This window comes from Rhinopithecus roxellana, chromosome 11 (genome assembly GCF_007565055.1).
Source record: "Rhinopithecus roxellana isolate Shanxi Qingling chromosome 11, ASM756505v1, whole genome shotgun sequence".
Lineage (NCBI taxonomy): Eukaryota > Metazoa > Chordata > Mammalia > Primates > Cercopithecidae > Rhinopithecus > Rhinopithecus roxellana.
The window spans coordinates 77,623,400-77,643,450 of record NC_044559.1 but is presented as its reverse complement, the minus strand read 5'-3'; the positions used below and the strand labels follow the sequence as shown (position 1 = coordinate 77,643,450).

The following is a 20,051-nucleotide window of genomic DNA, read 5'->3' as shown; positions in this document are numbered from 1 at the left end:
TACCAGTTCCAGAAATACATGATTGCCTTCTTAATTTGACCTTTTTACATGTTCAGTATTGCATCATTGGAGAGGGAGATGCCTAGCAGGCAAAATCCATGACAAACTTGAGTTATGTTCCCAAGAATATGTGTGGTCATGGACGACCTTCCCTCATTCACAGTGGTCTCCTTCAAGTCTGTTGTGCTTCTGCATTGTTATATGGGCCTGGCAAAATGGAACAAGGTCTTTGGCGTTCTTTAAATAAAAGGGAGGAGTATTGAAGAGCAGTCATTGGCATCTGAAGTGAATCTTTTTAATAATATCACTGATTTATTTTATATAAAGATAGTTTTATATATGCAAACTAGTCATTTGTTGAAGTTATATAATTTTAGTAAGATTCCTGGCATATACTAGGGGCAAAATATTTCAGAAACTTGTATTCTGATGATGGCTTTAAACCAGATGTGCTGTCCAATTTGATAGCCACTAGCCACATTCAGCTCTTTACACTTAAGTCAATTAAAATTAAATAAAATAAAAAATTCTGTCCCTGTGTTGCACTAGCCACATTTCAAGTGCTCAATAGCCACACATGGCTGGTGGCTACTGTATTGGACAACACAGATATAGAATATTTCCATTGCTGTAGAAAGTTCTACTAGGCATTGCCACTTTAAAGCATACTCTTGAATCATAACTCTGAAGTCATTCAAAACCAACTTTAATGAATAAGGTGTATGATAAGACATTTTATAAAATCTAGAATAAGAAACAAAAAAACTGTTTTTCTTGCATGGTTTGTACACTAGTACCAGGATCATCCCAAATATCATGGGCTACTAAACTGGTTTGAGTAGTTTATTGAAATAAATATATTTACTTCCAAAAATGACCATTTAAAAGATAACACTTATTTGGATATTTTACTAATACATGTTTTTTGTTGTTGTTGTTTGTTTTTTGTTTGGGTTTTTTTTTTTTTTTTTCTGAGACGGAGTCGCCCAGGATCGAGTGCAGTGGCGCAATCTCAGTTCACTGCAAGCTCCGCCTCCCGGGTTCACGCCATTCTCCTGCCTCAGCCTCCTGAGTACTGGGACTACAGACGCCTGCTACCATGCTCGGCTAATTTTTTTGTATTTTTAGTAGAGACAGGGTTTCACTGTGTCTTGATCTCCTGACCATGTGATCATCATGGTCTTGATCTCCTGACCATGTGATCCACCCGCCTCAGCCTCCCAAAGTGCTGGGATTACAGGCGTGAGCCACCGCGCCTGGCCGATACATGTGTTTTAAGAACACACAATGACATGACTTTATGACCATACCTCATTCAGCAGTTCTTCATTCATTTTTTATAAATTTATGCATCGACAATTATTTATTACACCCCAGCCTGCCTGACAGAATAAGACTCTGTCTCAAAAAAAGTAAAATAAAAAATATTCATTGTCTGTGTTAGGCACTGGGCTACACAATAAGGAAAGCTGGTATATAGATGTGACTGAGCTTACCATCTGGGGATGCAAATGTATTTAATAACACAAATTATTAATTGTAATTGTGATAAATTGCCACCAAATGAAAGTTTTGGGATCAGGCAAGTCTTCCCTGAAAAAATGATATTAAAATAATATCTGAGGAATGATTGGAAGTTAGCTGGGAAAGACATAGGTAAAGGGTAGTCCAGGCAGGGCCGAGCGCAGTGGCTCACGCCTGTAATCCCAGCAGTTTGGCAGGCCAAGGCTGGCGGATTGCCTGAGCTCAGGAGTTTGAGACCATCCTGGGCAATATGGTGAAACCCCATCTCTACTAAAATACAAAAAATTAGCTGGGTGTGGTGGCACGTACTTGTCATCCCAGCTAGTTGGGAGGCTGAGGCACGAGAATCGCTTGAGCCCCAGAGGCGGAGGTTGCAGTGAGCAAAGATCATGCCACTGCACTCTAGCTTGGGCTACAGAGTTAGACTCCATCTCAAAAAAAAAAAAAAAAAAGTATTCCAGGCAGAAGGAAAGCAGATGCAAGAGTCCTGAAACAGGAAGGAGTTGGGTATCTTCTAGGAACTAGTTGGAGAGCAGGAGTGGGCCACGTGTTATATAAAGGTGGGGAGGTAGGTGGTGCAGGCCCTGCAAGACAGGTTGAGGATTTCAGTTTTAATCCTAAGAGTAGTGGGAAGCTAGTGGTATCATCAGGTTTGTTTTTGCAAAGATCACTCTGATTTCAATGAATTAGAGGGGGATGAGATGTAGGAGGATACCAGGAGGAGGCTACCAGAAAAATCTGGAAGGACAAGGAGGCTTTGGGTCTAATTTTTGAATAATTGTTTTGAGTATTGGAAAGCCAATGGGAAATGTCAAGAAAGCAGTTGGATAATCAGATTTGGACCTTTCTTTTCTGAGCAAATGTCTACTGCCGTGCTCAACAAAAATATAAAACAAGCCAAATTTCAAATTTTCAAAGAGCCACATTTTAGAAAGTAGAATAAAAGAGGTGAAAGTAATTTTAATAATATATTTTATGTAGCCCAATGTATCCAAAATATTATTTCAACATTTCATCAAAATAAAGAGTTGGTGGCTGGGTGCAGTGGCTCACGCTTATATCCCAGCACTTTGGGAGGCTGAGGCGGGTGGATCACCAGGTCAGGAGTTCAAGACCAGCCTGGCCAATATAGTGAAATCCTGTCTCTACTAAAAATACAAAAAACATTAGCTGGGCGTGGTGGTGGGCACCTGTAGTCCCAGCTACTTGGGAGGCTGAGGCAGGAGAATCGCTTAAACCTGGGAGGCGAAGGTTGCAGTGAGCCTAGATCACGCCACTACACTCCAGCCTGGGTGGCACAGCAAGACACTGTCTCAAAAAAAAAAAAAAAAAAAAAAAAAAAAAAATTGTTTTTTGTTCGTTTGTTTGTTTTGTGAGACAGAGGAGTTTCACTCTGTAGCCCAGGCTGAAGTGCAGTTGTGCGATCTCAGCTCACTACAACTTCCGCCTCCCAGGTTCAAGCAATTCTCCTGCCTCAGCCTCCTGAGTAGCTGGGACTACAGGCGCATGCCACCACACCCAGCTAATTTTTGTATTTAGTAGAGACAGGGGTTTCACCATGTTGGCCAGGATGGTCTCGATCTCTTGACCTCTTGATCCGCCCACCTTGGCCTCCCAGAGTGTTGGGATTACAGGCATGAGTCACCACCATGCCCAGCCAAAAAAAAATTGTTAATGAGATATGTTACATTCTTTTTTCATACTATCTTCAAATTTTAACTTATGGCGTATCTCAATTCCAACTAGTCACATTTCAAGTGCTCAATTGCCAGCTATTTGTTACCCTGGTTAGATAGCACAGGCCTAGATTAAAGGTATGTCTCTGATGGCATTGATTGACTGAAGTCTTAGAAATGGACGAGGTCATCTAGGAAGGGGTTATAAAATGAGAAGACAGTCAAGGTCCAAGTCCTGAGAATCTCTATCATTTAAAGTAGGGGTCCCCAACCCCCAGGCCATGGACCAGTACAGCAGGAGGTAAGCAGCAGGTGAGCAAGCAAAGCTTCATCTGTATTTACAGTTGCTCCCCATCGTCCACTGTACTGTCTGAGCTCCATCTCCTGTCAGATCAGTGGCAGCATTAGATTCTCATAGGACCGCAAACCCTATTGTGAACTGCATGTATGTAGGATCGGGATTGCGTGCTCCTTGTGAGAATCTAATGCCGGATGATCTGTCACTGTCTCCCATCACGCCCATATGGGACTGTCTAGTTGCAGGAAAACAAGCTCAGGGCTCCTATTGATTCCACATTATGGTGAGTTGTATAATTATTTCATTATATGTTACAATATATAAATAAAATAGAAATAAAGTGCACAATAAGTGTAATGCACTTGAATCATCTCGAAACCATTGCCCCCTTCTCTCAACCTCTGGGTCTGTGGAAAAATTGTCCTCCTAGAAACTGGTCCCTGGTGCCAAAAAGGTTGGGGACCACTGATTTAAAGGGTGAATAGGGAAGGAATTCCTCCTAAAACATAATGATAATATTATTTAGTGCTTTGCAGTTATAAATCATTTCCACATGCATTTCCATTTTTTCTTCCATGAATGCTGTGAAGAATGGAAGGTTATCTCCCTTTTTTTTTTTTTTTTTTTTTTTTGAGACGGAGTTTTACTCTTGTTGCCCAGGCTGGAGCTCAGTGGTGTGATCTTGGCTCACCACAATCTCTGCCTCCTGGGTTCAAGCGATTCTCCTGCCTCAGCCTCCCGAGTAGCTAGGATTATAGGCGTGTGCCACTATGCTCGGCTAATTTTTGTATTTTTAGTAGAGACGGGATTTCTCCATGTTGGTCAGGTTGGTCTTGAATTCTCGACCTCAGTTGATCCGCCCGCCTCGGCCTCCCGAAGTGCTGGGATTACAGGCGTGAGCCACGGTGCACAGCCATCCCCGTTTCATTATTTATTTATTTATTTATTTTTAAATTATATTTTAGGTTATAGGGTATATGTGCACAATGTGCAGGTTTGTTGCATATGTATACATGTGCCATGTTGGTGTGCTGCACCCATTAACTCGTCATTTACATTAGGTATATCTCCTAATGCTATCCCTCCCTCCTCCCCCGACCCCACCACAGGTCCCTGTGTGTGGTGTTCCCCACCCTGTGTCCAAGTGTTCTCATTGTTCAGTTGCCACCTATGAGTGAGAACATGCAGTGTTTGGTTTTCTGTCCTTGTGATAGTTTGCTCAGAATGATGGTTTCCAGCTTTATCCATGTCCCTACAAAGGACATGAACTCATCTATTTTATGACTGCATAGTATTCCATGTTGTATATGTGCCACATTTTCTTAATCGAGTCTATCATTGATGGACATTTGGGTTGGTTCCAAGTCTTTGCTATTGTGAATAGTGCCACAATAAACATACGTGTGCGTGTGTCTTTATAGCAGCATGATTTATAATCCTTTGGCTATATACCCAGTAATGGCCATCCCCATTTTATAGATAACAAAATCAAAGCCTTAGATGTTCTCTCACCCAAGGCAGAGGGGGAGCTAAAACTAGAATTCAGTTTTCTGATCCAAAGACTAATGTTCTTTTCATTTGTCTTAATGTGTTTTTCCAAACAACACATCCTATTAACAGAAATTGCATGCAGGATGTTTATTTTGGGAAGTGATTCCAAGGAAACAAGGAAGAAAGGAAAGAGAGGAGCAAATTACCATGTTGAGCAACTGAGGCTTGATCCTCCCAGGGACCCTCTGAAGAGCTGTGGAGAGTGAACTTTAGAATTGTCTGCCCTGGGGATTTATCCCCTGGTTCTCATCACCTGTTGGTCAAGGGTTGCTCCCATCCGGTGTTAAGTCCCTGTCACTTCCAGGTTTGCACGCGTGTCAGAGGGGCCATGTGGGTACCACAGGTGACAACCTAGGCAGCAGGAGAGAAGCTCCTGGGCAAAAATAGAGAGATAAGGAGATACTGCTGGGGCTAGAGTAAAAAGTTGGCCAAGATGTAAAATGGCCACAAGAAATATCTGAAGTATCATTGCACCTCCTGCTTTTTGTGGAGGTGAGGGTTCTTTGTACACATAATTTCAATACAATAGAGATAAATTCATACAGAGACAGTGCTGTGGAAGCCCAGAGAAAGAAGCTGCTAGTTGTGCCTGATTACATGGAGACTTCACAGAGAAGGTAGCCTTGGAGCTGAGTCTTAAGTACTATGGCTTGAATGTTTGATCCCTCCAAAACTCATGTTGAAACTTAATCCCCAGTATAATAGTATTAAGAGGCAGGGCCTTTAAGAGGTGGTGGATCATGAGGGCTCTGATCTTATGAATGGATTAATCCATTCATGGATAAATGGATTGAGTTATCACAAGGGTGGGTTAGTTAGCATTAGGGTAGGTCTGTATTAAAAGCTAGTTTGGCTCTCAGTATGCCCCCTTTGCCATGTGATGCCCTGTGCCACCTCGAGACTCTGCAGAGTCCCCACCCGCAAGAAGGCCCTCATGAGATGTTGCCTCTTGACCTTGGACTTCATAACTTCCAGAACTGTAAGAAATACATTTATTTTTAAAATAAATTACCTAGTATCAAGTATTCAGTGATAGCAACAGAAAATGGACTACGACAAATGGTAAGGAGTTTTCCAGAAAGTGAGATAGGACATGTTCCAGGCAAAGATTATACCATGTGTTGAAGAGTGACAGCTTGAAATCATATGCAATCCCTGTGGAATCAGCAGCTCAGTATGGTTAGATTGTTGAATATGAGGGCAGGAAGGAGTGGTGGAAGAGGAGGTCCAAGTCTGAACTTAGTATTTCTGGCTTAAAAGTGGGCATCTCATCCATTAAACTGCAGTGGTGTTCAAGCTTGGATCCACATTAGAAGCACCTGGGGAGCTTTTCAAAAATATGGCTGGGCCCCATCTCAGGTCAATTAAATCATCTTTGGAGGTTAAAGTTAAATAAAAATGATTCAAAATATTGTAGATCACTGGGCGCGGTGGCCTGTAATCCCAGCACTTTGGGAGGCTGAGGCGGGCAGATCACTTTAGGTCAGGAGTTCGAGACCAGCCTGGCCAATATGGTGAAACCCATGTTTTTAGTAAAAATACAAAAATTAGCCGGGCGTGTTGTCAGGTGCCTATAATCCCAGCTACTCAGGAGGCTGAGGCATGAGAATGGCTTGAACCCGGGAGGCAGAGGTTGCAGTGAGCCGAGATCACACCACTGCACTCCAGCCTGGGTGACAGAGCGAGACTCTGTCTCAAAAAACAAAACAAAATGAAACAAAAAAAGCCCAGGGACTGATATGTTTTAAAATCTTCCATGTGATTCTAATGAGTAGCTTTTATCGAAGACCACTGCTTTGAAGGGTTTCATACAGGGAAGTGATGCCCAGATTTGTGTTCCCAAGATTCCTTTTGGCTGCAGAGCAGATTAGAGGAGGAGAGACCAGTTAGCATGCTCCTGGTCCAAGGCAGGTGAGGCCAGAATTAAGGCATTGTCTGTGGGGTGAAGGGAGGGGATAATGTGAAAGACACTTGGGTTGACCAGATCTTTGTGACAAAATTCCTTTGAGGACCTTTTAAGATTAAGATGGAACAGGTACCTTGGGACAGTAAATGCTGAGAGAAAACTCCGAATGCCTCTGTTTCAAGAGGGTGGTGGCCACAAGCCTCTCTTGGTGCAACTTCATACATGGAAAGACTTTCAGCTGTCCTGTACTCACTTCCTCTTTAATTTGTTATCCCTGTCCTCTTGCAGGGATCATTATTCTGCGGGCCTTGAGTACAACACAACATGGGCCATGGACTCACACTGCCTTGGATTTGAATCTTCGCTCTGCTCTTAGGGTCACCTCTAAGCCTTAGTTTCTCCACTTGTATGATGGAGCTGATGATTCTTCTCTTGTAAGATTACTGTGAGAATTCAGTGGGATAAAGTACATGCAAATGTGAGTGCAGAGCAGAAGGCCTGCCCGCTGCAGACCCTCAGTGATTAATAACTCATGTCTTAATCATTTTTGCAGCTTACCTGCCTTAGTGACAAATTGACAGTTATCATTATTTTATTCCCACTATTCCCCATCTGACTTGCCCTTGTGTAGCCCATTTCAGGTCAGCCCATCCACGCTGATGATTCAGTCTTGTCATCTTCCTGCCTGACCTAGTTTGGGTTCAGCCCTGCTGGGGAGGTGGTGGCCTCATGCCTGGGCCACATGTGGCATAACACAGCAAGAACTCTTTATTGTTCTGATATGTTTACTTGCCCAGCTACCTAAAAGGTTATAAGCAATTGAGGACAGGGAATGGATTTCATTTGTCTTTGTGTGCATTTTATTTATTCATTGACTCCATTTATCCATTTAATAAATAGTCATTGAATATCAACTCTATTGTAGGCCCTGGCATATATTAGTGAGCAAGATGGGCAAAGTTATTATAACCTTGTTGAACTTATAGTCTAATGAGGGAGATAATCATTAATCAAATAATCATAAAATAAATGTTAAATTACAGCCAGCACAACTGATTTGGATAGTTGCTCCAGAGAATTTTGCTGACTGAATAGAGTAAGCACCTTGAACAGATAAAACTGCTCCCTCCTTGTATATGAAGAGCTCAGGACCAGCCTGGTAGCCAGGCAGTGTCAGTGTGGGAAGCAGACCTCTGTCTCAGAGTTCTCTAGAGATCCTAGTTCCCCACTCTTACCCTCAGAGACTTCTCAGTTTGAACCTCCAGAGTGCAGGGCCTCGGAAGCTACGTGTGTTAGCAGGCATCCTGGGGCATTCTCATGCCACTGAAGTCTATGAACCACTGCCTGTGAGACACAATGAGAACTTAAAAAAACAAAACAAAACAAAACAAAACAAAACAAAAACATAGCCTTAATGAACTGAAGAGCCATTAGCTGTACCCAAGGCTTCCCCCGGGAAAGTACCTTTGTTCTGGTGGACCTAGGTGGGGAGGTAGCTTTGATGTCTGCTTGGTTCCCCACTTCCTTGTCTACTCATCACTGAATAGTGGCAGTTAGTGATTGTCAGATATTCCTTTTAGCACAAACATTCCACATTTTGGCACACACTGAGTCTCTGTCACACAAGCACCAGACTGACCCAATACCAAACAACTACCCTTCATTAAACACTGCCTCTTCTGTGAATGCAGGCTTGGGGACCAGACCACTTTGATTTTAATTCCAGATATGCTACTTTCCTAGTTGAGACTTTGGGCAAAAAAATTCTCTCTATGCCTCCCCTTCTATGTAAAAGCAAGATAGTAATAGTACCTACTTAGAAGATGGTTTTGAGAATTAAATGGAATAATACAAGTGACTTAATTGTCAGAGAGATGAGCACATCAGAGGTCCTCAATGGAGACTACCTGCTTTAATGAAGAGATGTCCTGTGGAAGGCCCTTAGCTATTAGTGTGTCATGGTCACCGAACCAGTACTCTGCAGGATTTCCAACTTCTGTTAAAGGGTAATGACCTTTCTTCATGCATCTGCTTTATAAAAGTGCTGTTCTTAGATAAAGCATTTGTGATTTTATCTTTTTATGGAGACTTTGGAAAGATTTGCTCTGATTTCCAACCTCAAATACTCTTGGAAAATATTTGTATTATTTTTACTCTATTGGATTTTAATGTGTGTTTTAAAAAACATCTGCAGATAGATGGTGGTTGCACAACAATGTGAATATCCTTAATACCACAAAACTGCACTTAAAAATGGTTACATGGTAACTTTTATGTTATGTATGTTTTACAGCAATTTAAAAATAAAACAATAACAGAACTGTGGTTTGTATTAAAGATCTAGTAACTCTAATTAAAGAAAAAGGAAAGGAAGAAAATGGTCTCTAAATGTTTATAGGCCCTGCTAGCATCTCTGCTGTCTGGTTTGTTTATAGAGTACTAGAGTCTTACTCAAAATTATAAGCTTTGTATATAAACCCAAGCTCACTGAGACAGACTGATAAGGCTGCTGAAGTTACCATTAAAGCTACAGGAACTTTTAAGAAAGTTTTTGAAGACACACTGTGTCTGAAGGGACCATGAGAAGTTAATGATCACACTTGTCTGTGTTACCAGATGTCTTAGTCTGTTTTGTGTGGCTGTAACAGAATGCGACAAACTTGGTAATTTATCAATATAAAGAACAGAAATTAATTTTCTCACAGTTCTGGAGGCCAAGAAGCCCAAGATCAAGGTGCTGGCAGGCTTGGTGTCTGGTAAGGGCCTGGTCTCTGCTTCCAAGATGATGCCTTGAACTCTGCATCCTCTGGAGGGAGGAATGCTGATCCTCACATGGCAAAAGAGTAGGAGATAGCAAACTCACTCCCCAAACCCCATTTAACTGTGGCATTAATCCATTTAAGAGGGCAGAGCTCTTGAATACCTAAATACCTCCCACTAGGGCTCACTTCCTGATGCTGATGCATTGGTGATAAAGTTTTCAACACATGAGTTTTGGAGGGGAAAACAGTCAAACCATAGCATCTGTCTTATGGGCTTTTTGGGGAAGCCAAAGCCCATGTTTGTAGGACAACTCCAGTGGTACTACTTTATATTAGACAATGAAAATTAACCTCTTTTAGGGCTGGAAGGGATTTAGGAACCATCCAGTTCCAACTCCCTCATTTATCAATTTGATTCAATAATTTTCTGTTGAATTCTTTCTTTGTGCCTAATGTATAGTAGGATATACCATCGTGGATGCTGTATATACTGTGGTAAACAAAGTAGACCTGTCCTCATGTAGCTTACAAGCTAATAAGAAAGATAGATATTAATCAAATAGCTGCATAAATATGTAATTACACCATGTGACGAGTATTGTCTTTAGAGGGAAAATACAGGCATTCTGATCAGGAGGGTAGGATCTAAACTCAGGAGGTCAGAGAAGGCTGAGATGTCAAGTGAAGGGCTTTCTGGGTAAAGGCCCTGGAGCAGAAGCCATGAGACCTATGGGCAACTGCAAGCAGGCCAGTTCCACCAGAGGTGTTTTCTGAATGAGAAGAGGGTGAAATATTCTACTTCTGTGGAGCCAGGAAGCAGGCTGACTGATGCTCTAGTTTCTCCTTGTTTCTGCTTCTAAAGAGACTTACCCAGAAGCCTGGAACTATATGACATTTGTGTAGGTAGAGTTGTTTCCATCCTAAGGAGAGATCCACCCTACTTCTATGTGGCCTCCAGTCTCAGTGAGCTTAGGGTCTGTTGCGCCTACATTTCCAGGTCTTCACCAAGGCCCCTGCATTGGTGTTTCCATGAATCAAGCAAGGTCACTTCTACTGTTCCTCTTTCTGGACCACCACTTCTGTTCATCGGTTATAACCAATCTTCATGAGCTAGGTTGATCATGCATTATGTGCATAATCAAAAGCCAGCTTAGAACAAAATTGTATGCACAGTAAAATTACAACTATATAAAAATAATATACAACTTTTTAAAAATTTAAAAATTTAAATTATTTTTAGACTCATGGGGCACATGCACAGATTTGTTTCATGGGTATATTGCATGATGCTGAGGTTTGGGCTTCTAATGATCCTGTCACTCAAGTAGTGAACATAGAACCTGATAGGTAGTTTTTCACCCTTTGACCTCCTCCCTACCTCCCCTCTTTCGGAATCCCCAATGTTTATTGTTCCCGTCTTTGTGTTCATGTGTACCCAACGTTTAGCTTCCACTTACAAGAATATGCAGTATTTGGTTTTCTGTTCCCGTGTTAATTTGCTTAGGGTAATGGCCTCCAGCTGCATTCACGTTGCTGCAAAGGACATGATTTCATTCTTTTTTATAGCTGTATAGTATTCCATGGTGCATATGTACCACGTTTTCTTTATACAATTCATCATTGATGGACTCCTGAGTTGATTCCATGTCTTTGCTATTATGAATAGTGCCACGATAAATTTACAAGTGCAGGTGTCTTTTTGGTAGAATAATTTGTTTTCCTTTGGGTATATACCTAGTAATGGAATTGCTGGGTCTTTTAGTTCTTTGAGAAATCTCTAACCTTCTTTTCACAGGGCTGAATAAATTTGCATTCCCACCAACAGTGTGTAAGCATTCCCTTGTATGCACAATCTTGCCAGCATCTGTTATTTTCTAACTTCTTAATAGCCATTCTGACTGGTATAAAATGGTATCTCATTGTGGTTTTAACATTCATCTCTCTGATGACCAGTGATGATGAGCATTTTTTCAAAAGTGTGTTGGTCACTTGTATGTCTTCTCTTAAGAAGTGTTTACTTATGTCTTTGGCCCACTTTTTAATGGGGTTATTTATTTTTTTCTTGTTGAGTTGTTTGAGTTCCTTATAGATTCTGAATATTAGTCCTTTGTTGGATACACAGTTGGAAAATATTTTCTCCCATTCTGTAGGTTGTGTGTTTACTCTGTCACTGGTTTCTTTTGCTGTGAAGAAGCTCTTTAGTTTAATTAGGTCCCAATTGTCAATTTTTGTTTTCACTGCATTTGCTTTTGAGGACTTAGTCATAAATTCTTTACTGAGGCCAATGTCTGGAAGGGTATTTCCTAGGTTTTCTTTTATGACTTTTATAGTTTGAGGGTTTTACACTTATGTGTTTATTCCACCTTGAGTTAATTTTTGTATATGGTGAGACATAGGGGTCTAGTTTCATACTTCTGTATATGGTTAGCCAATTTTCCCACCACCATTTTTAAAATAGGGAGTCCTTTTCCCATTGTTTATTTTTGTCAGCTTTGTCAAAGATCAGTTGGTTTTAAGTGTGTGGCTTTATTTCAGGGTCTCTATTCTGTTCCATTGATCTATGTATCTATTTCTGTACTAATATCATGCTGTTTTAGTTATCATAGCTTTGTGGTTTAAAGTTAGGTTATGTGATGCCTCTGGCTTTATCCTTTTTGCTTAGGATTGACTTGGCTATTTGGGCTCTTTTTTGGTTCTATATGAATTTTAGAATAGTTTTTTTTTCTAATTCTACAATTTCTTTGGGCAATACTATGCATTCAAAAAAGACTTGGAAGGAAATAAATAAAAATAAAAGTGATATCTAATTGGTAGAATCTTAAACATCTTTTTTGTAACTTCATTTTATGAGTGATATTTAAGAAACTTTTAGTACTCTTAAAATAGAAAATAATATTGAAATAATCCCGAGGGAGTGTCAGATCTCTTCCTTATCACCCAAATCTTGCTGTTTTCTTTAAAGGATATACTCATAGGGACTTTTGGAAATGTTTAAATATGAGCTACAGAGAAATGTTGGGTTTCTCCACTGCTAGACTTTGAGACATTCACTAGCTAATGGGCTTGTGAGCCCAGGAGGCAGAGAGAACATGAACATTCTCCAAACTTCTGGGAAGCTTTATTTACTGAAGCCCTTGTAGGCCTCGTACTCTCTGGAACATGCATTGGAAAATGCTAGTGTGGTGGAAAGAGAACAAAAACGTTGTGGCTACCTGGGCTCTGATGGACATTGTAACAAAGAAAGGCAAACTCCCCAAATGCTCAAATTGAACTTTCAGTCAAGCTTTATCTGTCTCTCAAGCAGCAAACAATGCCAGTTTTTTATTCTGCAAGCCATTTTAGAAGACAAAATGTTTAGCACAGTTGCACAGGTTAGCATGCTAGTGTACTGTGTACACAAGATGAAATGTCCTCAATTTCTGCATTAAAATATGCTTTACCCCCTTCTCAAACACTTATCAAATGAAACATAGTAAAAGCTTTTGTTTCTCAACTACCTCACTGTGTAAGGCCTTAGAGAAAACAAGCTGACAAAAGCAAGCCTGGTTCTTTGGCTCTATGGGAAGAATGACTTTCATATCAACAATGTTAGAATAAAATGTCCTGATCCCAGATAAAGGCTGCTTGCTGCTTATACCTTGCCAGTGTTTGTCATATGCTGCTGTGGTTGGAACATTTTCTGGCAGGAAGCAATCAGGGACCCTGTTAGGGAACAACAGAATTTTCTGCCATGTAATTCCTGGGCCTTTTTCTCCACTCTGGGAGGTTTCTCACGGGTCCAGTGGCCCCAGACCTCAGTCAGTGTTCCTCTCTGCCCACAGTGGCCACCACCTAAGCCATTTCTTGGATTCCTTTCACTGCAGGCCTAGCTGTAGAGGAGTCTGTCCAGCTTGCTTCCTTGCTGTGCCCAAAGCCTACAGGCCCTTTTCTTTCTAAAGGCATAATGCTAATTACTGGAGGGAATCCCCACTGTGTGTAACTAGGAAGAGAACACTGTGGAGGTTATGGCAGGTCAAGGGTCCTCACAAGGTCTGCACGGTGATACTCCCTGGTCTAGTGAAATGGAATAGGGTTTGACACTCAATAGGCTCTACTTTTAGCTTTTCCTAGTGGTCCAGGGAGGTCTCTTAAATCCTATTTCTTGTCTCTTTTCTCCCTGGAGTCTCTTAGATTCATAGCAGGTGGTATATATACCTGTTGCCACCTACATTTTCAGGTCTTCACTGGGGCCCCCACATTGGTGTCTCCATGAACCAAACAAGGTCATTTCTACTGTTCCTCTTTCCAGACCACTGCTTCTGTTCATGCAACCTAGCTTATATATGTAGGGAGATTCACATATACACACCACACACACACACACACACACACACACACACACACACAAAGCTAAATTAAGCATTTTTAAAGTGGCAGACCACATTTTGAGGTCCACAGCTTAAATAAGCAGCCATGTGACAAGAGTCATTGGCTCACATTTCAGAATCGTCACCTGCTTCTCTTCCTTTTGCTTCCCCATTTACTTCTATGTTTCTTCTCTAAGGAAGATTAAAAAGCACATGTGCCATCATGCTCTTCTCCCAAGTTCATGTCAGATGTCATTACTCAATCATGGCATTTTTTAATCCTGAGTAAGCTCAGGGATATAACCAGAGATGACTATCAGCTGATCAAAATGGGCATTGAGCAGTTTACTCCTGGGTAAATACTCCCAAAGAAATGAGAACTTATTTCAACAAAATGAAATGCACATGAATGTTTCTGGCGGCTGTATTTCCAGTAGCCCCAAACTGGAAATAACCCAAATGTCCATCAACAGTTGAATGGATAAAAATATAGTATATCCATATAATGAAATACTCTGCAGTGATGGAAAAAGATGATCTACTGATACACACAGTTTGAGTTCATCTTACATAATGTAAAGTGAACAAAGTTAGACATAAAGGAGGCATACTATGTGAGTTCATGCATTGCAGTTCAAAAACAGGCAGAACTCATACATGGTGGGAGAAGTTAAGACAGCGGTAACTGACTGAGAGGGGCACCGGGAAGCCTTGTGAGGGTTAGAATGTGTTTTGTATCTTGATCTGGGTGGTGGTTATATGGATGTGCACATATACAAAAATTTATTGAGGTGTATGCCTAATATTTGCACACTTTACTGTAGCTGCCCCTCATTTCATGTCCTTAAAAGGGGGCACCAATTTGAAAATTATTGCCCAGCCCTTGCTTCTGTGTTTCTAGATATAAAGTCTTGAGTCTGACTTTGATTCAAGTCCAGGCTCTGTCACCTATCAGCTGTGTATCTTGAGGAAATTGCTGAACCTCTTCGTACTTTAGTTTCTCACCTATATAGAAGGGGTAAAAATAGTACTTGCTCTATAGCACTGTTCTTAGAGTTTAGTTGGATAATTCATACAGGTTGCTTCATACAATACCTGACTGGTACATTTAGTGCACTCGTGAAATATGACATGGTGACTTGTTCTTTCTCTTCTGATCATCTAGTTCTTTCTCCTGCTGTCATCTATCCTTCTCCTCTGCCTACTTTCTTTCCTCCTTTTTTTCTTCTTTTCATCTCCCCCTATCGTAAAGCCAAAAACATGAAGTTTAAGTACATATATTTTAAAATATATTAAATACAATTTTACAGTTATATTCATAATTTAAAAGTGAGTGCATTTACTGTTTTTTACACCTCTCCTTAAAACAAACTCTGCATTTATTGAACTAAAATTAGATGAAGATATTTATTATGTCTTACTGGCACTCAATGGAGTAACTCAGTGGTTCCCAAACTTACCTGCACATTAGAATCATGTGGGACCTTATAAAAATTTCAAAGCCCAGGACACATACCAGATCAATTAGATCACAATATCTGGGTCTAGGACACAAACATCAGTAGCCATGGAAGCTTTCCAGGTGATTCCCGTATGATTCCAATGTGTAGACAAATTTGGGAACTATAGATTAATGGCTTTCTGTTCCTTCCACAGTGTCTCAGCTACTTCAGCATGTGGTTCTGAATCTTGGCTGCACATTAGAATCACCTAAGAAGCTTCTAAACAATACTGCTTCTTGGGCCCTGTTCTGCATAAGGTCTGAATATTTCTAACATGCAACCAGCATGAAGAGCCCCATTCTAGCAGGGTTGGTATCCTGGTAGATTTTGTGATCGGAGTGACTCCAGTGCCATCTCCTCAATGTTCCTCTCAAATACTTTCTCCTCATGTTTTTGAAAATTCCAGTCCTTTCTCTTGCAAGCCTAATATGGAGATGAGTGATGTGATACTGATAAGTTTTTGGTCTGTTTTGCTTTCAGTATGGGATTGTGCTGGATGCGGGTTCTTCTCACACAAGTTTATACATCTATAAGTGGCCAGCAGAAAAGGAGAATGACACAGGGGTGGTGCATCAAGTAGAAGAATGCAGGGTTAAAGGTAAGATGAAGACCAAGGGAAGGGGAGGCTGACAGTGGGGCATGAGAACATGAGAGGTGTATGGCCAGTAGAACACAAGAGGAAAAGGAGCCCCAAGCATAGGAAGCCAAGTGAAGAACACAGTGCAGCTGCTGTTGTTATGTTTTCATTACAGAAATCATATTGAAATCAGTCCTTAATGATCAAACCCTAAGAATAAACACACATAAATATAATTAATAGTAGCTCCCATCAACAGAACACTTCTGCATGCTATGTACTTAGTACCGAACATGTGTTACTTCAGTATGCCCTCATAATCTCCCTTTGAGGTATGTATTATTATACTAATTTTTTAAAAATGGGGGCACTGAGGTTGAGAAAGGTTATACCACTTGTATGTTACTCAAGCTAGTAAGTGTTGGGGCTGCGGTTCAAACCAAGTTCTGCCCAACTTCAAGTCTACATCTTAGCCAGTGCTTCTCAAACTTGAAACTGCTTGAGCTTGTCAAAAACACAGATGATGGCATGGGCCCCATCCCCTAGAGTTTCTGAGTCAGCAGATCCGGAATGAAGCCTGCGAATTTGTATTTCTAAGAAGTTCCTAGGTGATGCTGATCCGGCTGGTTCAGATATTGCTCTCTTAATCTTTGTACCCTGATCTACAGCTTGGAAGACATTTTTCAAAGCTTTCAGCCTCTGTTTAGGGAGGAAAGACCAAATTATAGGTTCTTAGGGCTGGGAAAAGGAACTTACAGATCGTTTAAATTTTGTTTCACAGAGAAAGAAACAAAAACCTGGAGGATTAGTGCCTTGAAAGTAGCAACAGAATTGAGACAAGAATCTAGGTCTCCTAATTACACTCTAGGCTTCCTGCTACTCTAAGCTGCTGGATTATATATCAACAATTTTTTTCTTTTAAGGTCATAATATAAGTTAGAGTGGTTGACATTCAGCTTTCACTCCCTTTACCCAGTACCCCACCATGCACCATTGTACCACAATCTCTCTGACTTTTCTCTCTCTTAGCCTTTTGAGCTGGGAACCCACTGTTTGTTTTTAGTCAGACCGATAGCCTAGATCCTGGAAGATAATTGATTTTTAGTTTGATAGGCTATGGAATCCACTAATTTTCATAGTTTATCAAGAAAGTAGTAGAGAGGAGATACTTCCAAGAGAGCAAGTCATTCTACCCAGTAGCCCATCAATACTGAGACTTTGGCTCCATCAATACTGAGACAGTACTTCTAGCCTTTCTTAAAGCCCAAATCCCTCATTTTATTGGCTTTTATTTAACCCACTGCCTTCCATTTTTAAAAGTTATTTTAAGGTCTAGGCATGGTGGCTCATGCCTATAATCCCAGCACTTCGGGAGGCTAAGGTGGGCAGATCAGAAAGTCAGGAGATGGAGACCATCCTGGCTAACACGGTGAAACCCTGTATCTACTAAAAATACAAAAAAATTAGCTGGGTATGGTGGTGCGTGCCTGTAGTCCCAGATACTAAGGAGGCTGAGGCAGGAGAATCGCTTGAACCTGGGAGGCAGAGGTAGCAGTGAGCCGAGATCGCACCACTACACTCCAGCCTGGGCAACAGAGCAAGACTCCGTCTCAAAAAAAAAAAAAAAAAAAAAAAAAAAAAAAAAAAATCTAGAAGATATCTTTCTTCTGAGACGTAACCCATGAGTGTTTGGCCTAACAAATGCAGGATTTTTCCCTCTCAAAAGAGAGAGTTCTCTAGTTAATCAGATGTTGAACACAAATTTTCTGAATCAAAACAATTAGCTGGTAACTTAGAGCTGATTTTTCTCATGGTTGTTAGGCTGTTTGAAAACCTGTGAATGATCTGGATAACTTATTTAAATAATTATCTTTAAAGCAATTACTCTGCTATGAAGCACTGATAGTGTAGATATTTATCTTAATGTGAGATGAAAGTGTTGTTATAACTTCAAAAAGCTTAAGGAATCTTGGCTCTAATCCTCCATAGCAACAGTCAGTTTTGCTCTCAAACTGGAAAAACAGTTTTGCTAGGGAAGCAGGATATCAGAGTGGAAAAGTCACCAAGGATATGTAGATTCTGTTTCTCTTTCTTATAACAGGAAGCAACTCCACCTCAGAAACTTTAAGGTGCTGGCCAGGATCAGATAGCTAGTTAGTAGCAGCTTTCATCTTTTCAGTAAAAGCCAATTTGTCTGCTGCTTAATTTTTATTCTAAGTGTCATCTTTAGGTCTCTTAGGAACTAGTGTCATTAATTACAATGTTGTGGAGGAAATATCAAAAAGCAGCTAAGGGAGTAGCTATCTATAAGATCTCCATTAAAGTCTGAGAACGTTATACAATTGAATATGAAACTGCACCATCCAGTGGCAGAATTATTGAACATTGGACAGACCCAACTTAAAGTTTGGAAATTAAATCCTCTCAAGGCTAGGTCCAGTGAATTACCCTCTAAGCACAATAACCTAATGTATAGTACATCAGGAAATTGTTTTCTTGTATTTTTTTCAAAACACCATATTTTGATCTACTATTGTTAAGGTATGTTTTATAATTTTTTTAAAAAGATTTTTATCTTCTACATCTTTTCCTAGGTCCTGGAATCTCAAAATATGTTCAGAAAGTAAATGAAATAGGCATTTACCTGACTGATTGCATGGAAAGAGCTAGGGAAGTGATTCCAAGGTCCCAGCACCAAGAGACACCCGTTTACCTGGGAGCCACGGCAGGCATGCGGTTGCTCAGGTATAGCAGCATGTAGGGACCAAAGAGTATCTGGGAGTTAGACTTGGCAGTGAAAGAGCCTCTGAAGTTATGGGAGAGAGCCACACTCCCTAATACCCCAAGTTCTACACACCCAAATCCATACCTAAGAAAGGAAATTTCAGTAAGTGAATAAAATGTCCAAACTCTTAGCATATACAGGGATAGGATTTTATGTATGTTAAAAAAAAAAAAAAAAAAAAAAAAAAAAAGCCCCCTTGTGCATCTCCCTATGGGGAATTCAAGAGGGGGATGGGGCACAGGGATAGAAAGACGAGGCCCGTATACTCTGGGGTTTGGGGCTACAGACTTAGCTACTCAACACCTGGGAGGAAGAGGATAACAGGAGACTCATAGATATCCCATGTCATAAATATTCACAACTAGCACATCTTTATATCACTTGATACCTGTGTGAATTATTTGTTCACTTGTTCATTCATTCAGCATGTAAAGCCTGCTCTATCCAGAATATGAAAACTCAACCCTCAAGGAAATCAGTTTCAATGCAGGGTGATCAATGTTTTAATAGAGGAGTGCTCAGAGCTGCTATGGGAGCACATTTGGCCCTGCCCAGGGTGAGAGGAGGTCAGGAAAACTTAAGAGGAAGGGATGCCTGAACTGAATCATGAAAAACGAGTTGGAGGATCCGGGAATGGCTTTATCAGCAGAGCAGACAGCATGCATTCAGTAACTGATGTTTATTCAGCACCTATTATATGTCAGGCACTGTTCTAAGTACTTAGGATACAACAGTGAACAGGACAAGGTCTCTGACGTCATGGAGCTTGTGTTCTACCAGATGTGCAAAGGTAGGGAAGTGTGAGACACATATTCAGAGGACTGTAAGTAGTTCTGCCTAGATAGAAGATGGGTGAGTAGTGTAAAATAATAATGATAATAATAGTAGCAGCTCATATTTATTGAGCCCTTCCTATGTTCTTAGCACTGCGCTAAGCACTTAATTGAACCGTCATAACAACTCTATGAAATTAATTATTATTAACAAGATACGGAAGCTGTGGCTTACAAATGTGAAGTAACTCACCCAAGGTCACACACCTGGGAAGTGGTGGAGCCAGGATTCTGAGTGGGATTCTGAAAAGGAAGAGTCCAGGTCACAAAGTGCCCTATGGGCCATGCTAG

General features: G+C 40.8%; 1 protein-coding gene across 3 annotated transcripts in view; it reads left to right on the top strand.

Annotated features, from left to right (window-relative positions):
- Positions 1 to 20,051, top strand: part of ENTPD1 (ectonucleoside triphosphate diphosphohydrolase 1) — a 117,088-nt gene that overhangs the window by 74,432 nt on the left and 22,605 nt on the right. For 2 of the 3 annotated variants that reach the window (XM_030940403.1, XM_010366292.2), the window contains exons 3-4: positions 16,046 to 16,163; positions 18,737 to 18,887. In XM_030940403.1, the coding sequence (XP_030796263.1) occupies positions 16,046 to 16,163; positions 18,737 to 18,887 (269 nt within the window). Of the gene's footprint in view, positions 1 to 7,308; positions 7,434 to 16,045; positions 16,164 to 18,736; positions 18,888 to 20,051 lie in introns of those variants that run through there. The other variant, XM_030940404.1, reaches the window with a different exon arrangement.